Below are 12399 nucleotides of genomic sequence, written 5' to 3' on the forward strand. Positions count from 1 at the left end.
GTAAGTCACAATGCTTACCAAAAATGTATTCTCGTTGGGGACACAACAAAAAACTCCTATTTGCCTTCTCGAGTTTGTTTAAACAAGTTCTCTTTGACAATTTAATGAGTATGTAGGTAATGTTATCAACTTATTGATTTATGGATATGGATGCGATATGCTGTCTGTAAACATCTGGAGCACATGAATACGACATTGTCTCCACCTGTCTGTCTGGTTCGACAGAATAATGACAGAATAATGGTATTATTTCGATAAATTATTTAATTAACAGTCGCAGGAATGACAGAGGCGCGGTCTGGCTGATGTGTATTTTATTTATCACGACATACCTGTGAAATATAACAAGTAATATGTTATATTGGGTACTTGTCCAACATGGTGTGTGCTGGGCTCTGAGCACATGTAGTTTTTATAAAGGACTGTCATGTGACCTGCTTCTACAACAGTTTGCAGGCATTGCATGCGCCAGAGCCCAGGATGAACCTGCCAGACCCATACTGAACTGCTTTAGGAGTTCAGATTGTTTCCCTGAACCAAGATGACATGAGTTCCTGATTGTGGTGGAAGGACCATGGTTTGCCTGTTTCTGATTGTGGTGGAAGGACCATGGTTTGCTTGTTCCTGATTGTGGTGGAAGGACCATGGTTTGCTTGTTCCTGATTGTGGTGGAAGGACCATGGTTTGTTTGTTCCTGATTGTGGTGGAAGGACCATGGTTTGCATGTTCCTGATTGTGGTGGAAGGACCATGGTTTGCCTGTTCCTGATTGTGGTGGAAGGACCATGGTTTGCATGTTCCTGATTGTGGTGGAAGGACCATGGTTTGCTTGTTCCTGATTGTGGTGGAAGGACCATGGTTTGCTTGTTCCTGATTGTGGTGGAAGGACCATGGTTTGTTTGTTCCTGATTGTGGTGGAAGGACCATGGTTTGCATGTTCCTGATTGTGGTGGAAGGACCATGGTTTGCCTGTTCCTGATTGTGGTGGAAGGACCATGGTTTGCATGTTCCTGATTGTGGTGGAAGGACCATGGTTTGCTTGTTCCTGATTGTGGTGGAAGGACCATGGTTTGCTTGTTCCTGATTGTGGTGGAAGGACCATGGTTTGTTTGTTCCTGATTGTGGTGGAAGGACCATGGTTTGCATGTTCCTGATTGTGGTGGAAGGACCATGGTTTGCCTGTTCCTGATTGTGGTGGAAGGACCATGGTTTGCATGTTCCTGATTGTGGTGGAAGGACCATGGTTTGCTTGTTCCTGATTGTGGTGGAAGGACCATGGTTTGCCTGTTCCTGATTGTGGTGGAAGGACCATGGTTTGCCTGTTCCTGATTGTGGTGGAAGGACCATGGTTTGCTTGTTCCTGATTGTGGTGGAAGGACCATGGTTTGCCTGTTCCTGATTGTGGTGGAAGGACCATGGTTTGCCTGTTCCTGATTGTGGTGGAAGGACCATGGTTTGCTTGTTCCTGATTGTGGTGGAACGACCATGGTTTGCCTGTTCCTGATTGTGGTGGAACGACCATGGTTTGCCTGTTCCTGATTGTGGTGGAAGGACCATGGTTTGCTTGTTCCTGATTGTGGTGGAAGGACCATGGTTTGCTTGTTCCTGATTGTGGTGGAAGGACCATGGTTTGCCTGTTCCTGATTGTGGTGGAAGGACCATGGTTTGCCTGTTCCTGATTGTGGTGGAAGGACCATGGTTTGCTTGTTCCTGATTGTGGTGGAAGGACCATGGTGTGCCTGTTACTGATTGTGGTGGAAGGACCATGGTTTGCCTGTTCCTGATTGTGGTGGAAGGACCATGGTTTGCTTGTTCCTGATTGTGGTGGAAGGACCATGGTTTGCTTGTTCCTGATTGTGGTGGAAGGACCATGGTTTGCCTGTTCCTGCCAGGCCTGAATACCCATGAAGGCCACTGTTATAGAAGAGAGACACCACCAAACAGCCACATATTCACTGTTTAAACACAAAAGAGAGTTCTGGGCTTTTAGACTATCTTGGTAATAACTTTCACCAAGTTCTTTTTCAGAACAAAAGCTATGTTAATAAAGAAATACATTTGAGTTTATTAATATATGTAATAACTGTAATTTAAATGGAGTATATTTTCAAAGAAACCAAACACAACAACTTTATTGTCAGAGATATTGCCACTGAATCATTGCTATTGAATCATGTGTGCTCATGCATTTCGATACTGGGAGCATGCATGTGACCCCATCTGTCAACACTGGTGTATGTCTTTGCTGTCTGTATAGATGAGTTGATGCAATTGCTGGTATATACACAGTGTATAGTAGGCCTCCGTGTAATACAGACACTATACACCACCTTCACAAGATTCACCAGAGTTGGGGACTGGCTGATTCAGGGTTTAAGGTTACACAACACTGGTGTATGTCTATGCTGTCTGTATAGATGAGTTGGTACAATTGCTGGTATATACACCGTGTATAGTAGGCCTCTGTGTAATACAGACACTGTACACCACCTTCACCAGGTTCACCAGTCGGGGAGTGGCTGATTCAGGGTTTCTGGTTACACAGCACTGTGCAGAGTTGCATCCCTTTTCCTTTGCCAGGATTCACTGGTGGCATGTCTATGACGTCTGTATAGATGATTTCGTGCAGAGTTGTTAGTATATTCAGGGCTCATTAAGGAACTTGATTTAACTTGCACCAGGTGCATGTTGAGATGAAAACCTAGTTGCACCAGACAAAACCTGGTTGCACCTTGTACCCATAAATTTATGAAAGTTGAATCCTGCACATAATCTTGAAGTATCCACATTTTGACTACATGAAGCCTCAAAAATAGCACAATAATAGGGGTTATTGACTTAGTATAAAAAAAACCTCAGAGGTATTGAATGTGTTCAAAGACGATATTGTGTAGATGTGTCAAGGTTTAGACACAAATTTTAAAAAATTGACATGCACTTGGTGTGTGTGGACATAAATATTAGGTTGCATTTTTCAATAATAGGTTGCACTGATGCATGTTATATACAGCTAAGTCGAGCCCTGTATACTCATTGTGTTTAGTAGGCCTCATTGTAATGCAGACATGGTACACCACCTTCCCAAATATATTCACAGGTGTTTTGCAAGAAAACTGTTGATGATGAACACTAGGCTCTTCCTGATTCTTAACTTGACTCTAACCAATAAAAAGTTAGAGAAGTTTAGACAAAAAAAAATTGTTGTTTGTTATCCCCCTAGTTTGAAAAACGGAAGGATATAGTGATCAGCTTGTCCGTCCGTCTGTCTGGCTTCTGTTTTCTGTTGCCAAAAGCGTTAAATATTTCCATACAAAACTTTCTATACAGATGAATCTGGTGTTGAACTGATGCCTTTTGATGATTTGGATGATTTTTTTTCTCTTATATTGTTATTATTGTTATTATTATACTGAAAATGAGGGTAATGCTGGTTTCTGGAGCAGGACTCGAAATCGATGAATGTTTCTGATAAGACTTGCTATACAGATCAGTCGAGTGGTGAACTAGAGCCTTTTGATGATTTGGGCTTTTAATATTTTTTTCTTCATTGAACTGAAGGTATCCAATGGCGATTAGCCAAAAGTGCAACATCAGTCGCCAAACTCTATTTTCCAGTCACACTAAAGTGGGAGAATATGTCATCTCCTGATGACTCTTGTTTCAAAGTCTTGATCATGTTTCAGTGTGGGAGACAGCTTGTTCAAGGACAGGGATGATAGTAGGCCAAAACAACACATGTTTGTTTCATGAGTTTGTTTCATGTTTCAGGACGGGGAAGATAGTAGGCCAGAGCATCACATGTTTGTATCATGAACTTGTTTCATGTTTCAGGACGGGGAAGATTGTAGGCCAAAGCACCACATGTTTGTATCATGAACTTGTTTCATGTTTCAGGACGGGGAAGATTGTAGGCCAAAGCACCACATGTTTGTTTCATGAGTTTGTTTCATGTTTCAGGACGGGGAAGATGGTGGGTCAAAAGAAGATTGGTATCTGGTGGAGAAGTCCAAACGCTTCTGTCTTCCCAAGACCATGCTGTTCCTGGGGAGAGACGAGTGTGATGTCGTAGTGCAGGTGAGTGACAACAAGACTCACAGGCTCCTCCCTTAGGGGCGGCCATATCGGACAAATTAGTTGTTATTTAGAATGTGGAATTGATTTATCGCCACCAAGTGATGATGATCTTAAACATGTTATACTCACTAAGTGGAATAAACAGAATACTATGGTTGTATCTTGGAATTACAGAAACAGAAGTTCCCCTCTAAACCTTCAAATCAGAGGGTTTCTATCCCGGAAGAAATGCAAGATAGCTTATTTATTAGGTTATCTGTATGCCTCAAAGGAAAGTCAAACTTTAGTCTTTCAAGAAATAGTCAATGGCTACAAATGACTGGATGTCGGAACAGTTTGAAAGAGTGGCTTGAATGTTAAAACACATGCACATTAGAATTTAATATACGCTGACAACATTGGTTGATCATTTTGAACTGATTTGACGAAATCATGACTATGTCCTAGGTTGTGTGATGTATCAGATATTCAGGCTTCAGAGATGTAAAGGTTCATGTTACTGGTACTTTCTGACTCTAAAACTAGAGATTGAAACTGAATCTCTGCATATGAAGTTCAATGTACAAATTTTCCCACATTTGAAGACATGGACACTTATACACTTCGATACCAGTTGTTGTAGATAAACCCTATTGTAACTGCACTGTAAGGATGTGAGGGTAGTTTATTAAATTACGAAATAACGAGAGAAAAACAAGATATTTTTATACAGTCAACACACATGGCGATTCTCATTGAAGAAATTTGACGTCACAGCACCATTGTATCCCAGCACCCATAAGGTCCCTTTGCTCCTAGTGGGTCACACTTGGTCACAGTGGGACATCTAATGTTATGATGAAACAGGCAGTCCTGGCTTCACTGCACAGAAACCTGCGCAATATGTTGTACATCACTAGATACATCACAACTGTCATGGCCCGTGACACCAGGGATCACTCTCAAGCTTTATACATCATCCGCAATCATGAATTATAAAAAGTAACTTTTAAAGAGTCCCAGATGTGGACATTTACATATGTTTAAAGTGTCTGCACCACAGGGCTTCCCACAAAGCTGCTGCGCGAACATGTCAGGTGTCAAAACAGTCGACTCTGACACACATCAATAAATTGGATATTTCTAGAAGTAGGGGGTGTCTTTATTTGTTGAATGCGCTTGTAATCTATGTGCCTTGTGTCATCAAAGCCAACAAATCTCAGCCTGCAGACTGTCGTCAAGTAAATCTCTCAACTGAATGATTTGTGTAAGTAGTGGCCCTCAGCATAGCATGCAGCCTGGAGGCAGTGACGCCAGGAGACGTGGATACCCTTATGTTCCTTAGTAATAGCTGTGAATGTTTTCTTTGTCCTCATTACATTTTCTCAACATAATATTTTTTGTGTTAAGTTTAATGATTTAATTGACCTGCCCATCAATTACAATAGTTGTATATTTTGATTTGAATATTTATTAAATATAAAATTTCAGCCAAAACCTTATTTGGATATGCTATGAACTTGGCTAGATAAACTTGGAACTATGCCTTATTTTTAGGTAGCTCTTGTTGTAAGAACATTGTAGTATTATTAATCTCACTGTGGTGGTGGAGAACTCTCGGTGGTTCTGATCATATAAGTTGTCTTTGTTTAGGTGTAATTTCTTACAATGTTTTCAGCTTCAGGACAAATGTGATTTGGTCCTGTATTTGGATCAGATTATTATGAAACTATACATGTGCAACTATTGTCTTTTCATATTTTTCAAATTAATTTTTGTTAAATGTCTTGTTCGTTTCCTGCCAAATTTCTACAGCTAATGAATATTGCTGCATGAAACCATTATCTTCCCAGTCTATTATTTGCTATTATTGTTTTTTGGATTTGCAAACCATTTTTGGTGTCAGATACTGTATTAAAAAATGAAGGGAGAGACATGTTCTACTTAAGTTAGTGTCTGATACATCCGAGTATATGAAGTCCGAGATTGGTTATTAGTTACGTGTCCCACGCATCCAAGCGTATGCAAGTTCAAGACTAGACATTAGTTCAGTGTCCGATACACCCTTGTGTATGCAAGTTCAAGAACAGATATTAGTTCAGTGTCCGATACATCCTAGTGTATGCAAGACCAAGACTAGTCATAGGTTGATTGTCCGACACATCCTAATGTATGCTAGTATAAAACTAGTCTTAGGTTGATTGTCCGACACATCCTAGTGTCATAATGCAAGACCAAGACTAGTCATAGGTTGATTGTCCGACACATCCTAGTGTGTGCTAGTATAAAACTAGTCTTAGGTTGATTGTTCGACACATCCTAGTATATGCTAGTTTAAGACTAGTCATAGGTTGATTGTCCGACACATCCTAGTGTATGCTAGTTTAAGACTAGTTTAGTTAAGCAAGTGTCAAACACAACTATAAAGTACATGCAGGTCCAGGACGAGTGTGCATCTGGGAGGACTACATGTGCCCCGCATCTAGGTACGTTACAACCCACTTGTCGGAATGAGCTGTAGACTATTTGGACTAAGAGTATCTATGACTGTTATTGTGAATAGAAGACATGATTGCTAGCTGTTGTCTTCACATCCTGAATATCTTTCAGTTGAATTATGTAAACACTCTGACATGAATATCGACTGTAAATCTAAAACAGATGTGACAGTTAAAGTCATTCTTGAACAAGAATCGTGTGAGTAAATAAACGAAGGGCATGCACTGGAAACAGGCTGCCAGTGTGGTGTGGATTGGGACGGTCATAGGTAGAGGATGGTTTGTTTCCCACCAGAGAATGTTCTCTATCAAATGTATGTCAAACACAGATCAGCCATGAGTGTAGGCAAAATCTCCTAAAGTAGGAATTGTTCTTTTTGACCCTGCAGTGTTCTTCCTGGACCTTCCTCGAAGGGAACGTAACCGCCAGGGGCTTTTGTCAGTTGGGGTTATTTAAGAATTGACTTCATATGTTTTGCGTTCATGGAGGTTGCGTACAAATTTTCAGGTTTATCCCTCCATAAACGCAAAAGCATATCAAAATCACTTCTGATGAGTAAATATGTCTACAATAATAACTTCACAGACTGTTTATTTAATCATAAACACAAAAAAACAAATGAAGATAACAATACGAAATCAGTTGCATCGTTCAGTGCATTAATCACAAAACTCCGCCCTTTCTATTATCAGCCAATCAGGAAACAGTAGTCTGGTAGTTTGCAGGACAAAAATTGCTTGGTTAGCCAATCAAATGCCATGGAATCACTTGCAATTTATTTATCAATATTTAACTGTAAAGTATCTATCATGACTGAACCAGTCATATTTCTTGTGACCTTCATTATAGGACCAGAAACACTTCGGGCTTTCCTCCCCATCAAGCTTACATGCCATGAAATAACTGAAATAATGTTCAAAGCGGATACTCACTCACTCACCCTTGTGACTCTGCATCCCAGGAAAATTTAAGTGTTTTTTCCAGCACTCACTTGAGCAATAGCAACTAATGGGCAAACTATTGAACACTTGTCTACTTGCTCAAAGTATACCTTAAACATGAGGCAGCCCTTGGGGACTGGGCTCTATTGCTTGACCCCCAGTGTGGCCTAGGTTAGAATAGGTCCCCAGTACTCTATTGTTGAACCCCAGTGTGGACTGGGTTAGAATAGGTCCCCAGTACTCTATTGTTGACCCCCAGTGTGGACTGGGTTAGAATAGGTCCCCAGTACTCTATTGTTGACCCCCAGTGTGGACTGGGTTAGAATAGGTCCCCAGTACTCTATTGCTTGACCCAATGTGTGGACTGGGTTAGAACAGGTCCCCAGTACACTATTGCTAGACCCGCTGTGTAGACTGGGTTAGAATAGGTCCCCAGTACTCTATTGCTAGACCCGCTGTGTAGACTGGGTTAGAATAGGTCCCCAGTACTCTATTGCTAGACCCGCTGTGTAGACTGGGTTAGAATAGGTCCCCAGTACTCTATTGCTTGACCCAATGTGTGGACTGGGTTAGAATAGGTCCCCAGTACTCTATTGCTAGACCCGCTGTGTAGACTGGGTTAGAATAGGTCCCCAGTACTCTATTGCTAGACCCGCTGTGTAGACTGTGTTAGAATAGGTCCCCAGTACACTATTGCTAGACCCGCTGTCTAGATTGTGTTAGAATAGGTCCCCAGTACACTATTGCTAGACCCGCTGTGTAGACTGGGTTAGAATAGGTCCCCAGTACTCTATTGTTGACCCCCAGTGTGGACTGGGTTAGAATAGGTCCCCAGTACACTATTGCTAGACCCGCTGTGTAGACTGTGTTAGAATAGGTCCCCAGTACTCTATTGCTAGACCCGCTGTGTAGACTGGGTTAGAATAGGTCCCCAGTACACTATTGCTAGACCCGCTGTGTAGACTGGGTTAGAATAGGTCCCCAGTACACTATTGCTAGACCTGCTGTGTAGACTGGGTTAAAATAGGTCCCCAGTACACTATTGCTAGACCTGCTGTGTAGACTTTGTTAGAACAGGTCCCCAGTACTCTATTGTTGACCCCCAGTGTGGACTGGGTTAGAATAGGTCCCCAGTACTCTATTGTTGACTCTCTATGTAGACTGGGTTAGGCTAGGTCCCCAGCACTTAAATGTTTGTGGAGATGAAATAGGATCGGTTGTTCAGGCTCTGGATGGATTGGGTGGGACAGTGCTGATATTAACCATTGGTTTATCTGGGCCAAACTTAATATTTACAAGCTGTCGTGACATGGCTGAAATAGTGTTGACTGGAAAACAACAAAATATGTATGGCAAGTGTTTTGAATATTCTTCCCTCCTCCCCTTTCATCACAGACATCACGTCTCAAGACAGGACTCTCATGGACACCAACCTTTCAGTGCTTGATAATCTGGTGGTGAACAGTGCTAATGGATGCTATATGGCCACCGTGGGGTCATTCCTCGTTCTTCCCACACATAACCAACACAATCTACCTCTCATCTCAGTGATAATGCTGAGCTTCCATTAGACAGGGTATAAACACATCGGTATCATGCCTACTTTCAGACTTACTATTCACTAAAAGGAGTTTAACAGTTTCCAGGATTGTAGACAGCCCGGCAGTAAACACTTGTATAAAATGTGGGAATTGGCTGATGTGTGATAGGCTGGATGTTGACTGGTGTCACCTGTATACTTGTTCACATGTCACAAGTGGGCCTTGTTACAGGCTGATGTTGGCCTACATCGTGTGTGGCCTGTCATGTCATGTTAGTCCCAGCACAGCCAGGCTCAGTGAGACATGGGACGGTCATGGCTGTGTCACACCTTGCCTCAAGTCATGGATGTCATCAGGGAGCCCATGTGGGATCCAGGATAGAATATTGGTCCCCAGAAAACTAGGCTGCTTGTAAGAAGCAATCTGATGGTCACACACGCTTGGTTGGTGGCCTGTCATAATACCCTGACAGCATGAAAGATGCTCACAACGTCGACCATTGGATTGTCTGGTATTTTCAGACCGAGGTCATATAGATGGTATATTGCTGTATGCAGCAACTTCACGCATGCAAGCACACACACTCGTGCACACTCACACTCGCTCTCATGCTAACACTTTACACTAACACTAACACACACACTACCACACTCACAAACACTCACACTAACACTAATACTCACACTGTTACACACAAACACTCACATTGACACTAACACACACTCACACTCACTAATGCTCACACTGTCACACACTCACACTAACACTCACATTCACACTAATACTCACACTAATACTCGCACTAATACTCGCACTTGCACTCGCACTCCCACTCGCACTCGCACTCGCACTCGCACTCACACTCACTCTCACTAACATTAACACTCATACTAACACACACACACACACACACACACACTCACTCACTCACTCTCACTAACATTAACACTCATACTAACACACACACACACACACACACACACACACACACACACACACACACACTCACTCTCACTAACATTAACACTCATACTAACACACACACACACACACACACACACACACACACACACACACACACACACACTCACTCACTCTCACTAACATTAACACTCATACTAACACACACACACACACACACACACACACACACACACACACACACACACATTAAGGGAAATATAAAAGAAAGGGGAGAGAAAATCTTGGTTACTTGTTCTTCATTATGGTTTTGATTTTAGAAATGCTGAAACTTTGAAAATTTTGAACATGCCATGTTAAAATGCAGTTTGATCCAAAATATTTATTTGGTCCGGACCTAAATTAAAAAGAATGTTACATTCACAGTCAGACTGTTGGTGTCATGACACTCAGACCAGGGCCAGAAAACAAGTAGAGTCTTTATAAGTTTTCTTTATGAGGTGAGTTGGGGTTTATCGTCATTTCAAGCTTACTGCACTTACATAGCAACATGCATGCACCTGTGGGCTTTTTATGTGACTGCTTGTATGAGTCTGTACTAAATGCCCGCACAGAGATACCACGCCGTAGTTTAACATGGATACCCCACTCAGACACTGTCTACTGTATACCCTGAATACCAAGCACCAGGCAGGGTAACAACAAGTACCATCTTTTAACACTGGGAATCAAACAATCAACCTTCCTCTCTCCAGGCAGACACTCTACCCACTAGACTATGGAGGCAGTCCATTAAGGTTGTGGACAGTAAGTGGGTTATGTGTCATCTCATTGTTCAAGCATTTATGATCATACTGATACCTGGCCAGGTAGTGCAGAAACCTGAATTATTGATAAAAAAGATTTACGTACATTACTGTTCTTTTCCTGCCCATTAGTCAAATTTTGAAATCTGATGTCGTCAAATGTTTGTCTGTCGGAAAGCCGTCACATGACATGTGTATTACCATTGTTGTGTTCCTGTAGTTGAACAATACAGCATTCTGAACAGCGGCAGCTCATGACAACTGTCAGTTTTATTTTAATAAAAGCTGTAAACTGTCACTTTCATGATGAAATATGAGTGAACTTAAACACTGACAACTTGGTTAATGGCGTGCGAAATAATACAGGAGGAAGGAGAAGGTGCTAGATATTGTCAGGCACAGAGTTCCATGGCTAGGAGATAAGGGCCCCAAGAAGGGAGGGAATAAAAATTTAACTTTTATACACCGCCGGGGATTATGACAGTGTCCTTCAATTTGGAGTTTTTATTCTTTTGAAAAATCTTGTGTTGAGTCCACTTTACATTATTTCTATTTTATCTTAAAAATGACACATTATTGTCACAGTTTTATCCCCGTATTATGCTGTTTCTGTCCACGGACTCCAATGTATCTTTTGGTATAACTTTCAAGTGATGTGACATTGTCAGTAGGGCACGAGGAGCCAAGTGGTCTAAAGTTCTGCAATTGGTTTGAGCAGAGTTATGTCCCTTGACTTTTCCAGGATCTGCTGGTTGTGGGTTCAGATTGCCCTGTTGAGGATCCTTTATGTGCTGTCACCATTCATCCATTTGTGAGCTGCCCATAGTAGTCAGGCTTTATCACAATGTGATCTTACTGAAATACTGCTCAAGGCATCTTTGAAACCTCACGGATATGGTTGTTTAGATGATGTTGCTGAAGACAATTAAAGATACAAGCACCATGACTGTGGAATGTATTTATTTTATGAAAAAATAAACAATCTAGATATATATACAAATTCAAGTATAGGCAGCTCTAGCAAGCTCTATTCCACATGAAATCAGCATCAGGAAGATTATTTGTCATAAGTTTAGAGGAGAGAAGAGTATTGTGTAATATAAGATTTCATACACTAAATGTTAGTCTAAAGCTCCATTAAAGGTACAGGCACCTGAACCAACAATTGACATTGGAAGAATACAGAAGTCGATATGAATCAGGCCTGTCTTCAGTAGATATGCGGAGATTATCTCATGCTATATTTCATATCTTGCTTCATATCTTCCCAAGACCCAAGTATCTTGCTGGGGTCAACAGGCAAGGTCAGATACTAGTTGAGGGAAGGTTCCTAGCAAGAAATGAAAATATGCAAGTTATCATATATTTATCACATACTTCAAAGAACATTTGTGTAAAAACTATCTCTCCTTTTTTTGCAACATCAAGTCATGACATGCAACTGTATATTACCTTACATTAAAATTGTTCTTTTGATTGGCAATTATTTGCCATGTAGCCTGGGCACAGATATAATACAAATTTCATGTTGCCCATTGAGAAACACACTTGCTTATCTAGCATAAGTATCACTGAGTTTCTGAAATGATCCAATGTTTATCCGAATGCATTGGGTAAAGGGAAGTAACTCGATTTGTGT

At 41.4% G+C, this 12399-nt stretch overlaps 1 protein-coding gene across 6 annotated transcripts in view; it reads left to right on the forward strand.

Moving 5' to 3' along the window:
• The window catches only part of LOC124140720 (centrosomal protein of 170 kDa-like), a 182767-nt gene that overhangs the window by 45220 nt on the left and 125148 nt on the right, over nucleotides 1-12399 (forward strand). For all 6 annotated transcript variants that reach the window (XM_046508427.2, XM_046508423.2, XM_046508428.2 and 3 more), the window contains exon 2: nucleotides 3957-4073. In XM_046508427.2, coding sequence (XP_046364383.2) covers nucleotides 3957-4073 — 117 coding nt within the window. The remainder of the gene's footprint in view (nucleotides 1-3956; nucleotides 4074-12399) is intronic.

Source organism: Haliotis rufescens, unplaced genomic scaffold (assembly GCF_023055435.1).
Source record: "Haliotis rufescens isolate VD_foot unplaced genomic scaffold, xgHalRufe1.0.p SCAF_3, whole genome shotgun sequence".
In the NCBI taxonomy this organism is placed as follows: Eukaryota; Metazoa; Mollusca; class Gastropoda; order Lepetellida; family Haliotidae; genus Haliotis; species Haliotis rufescens.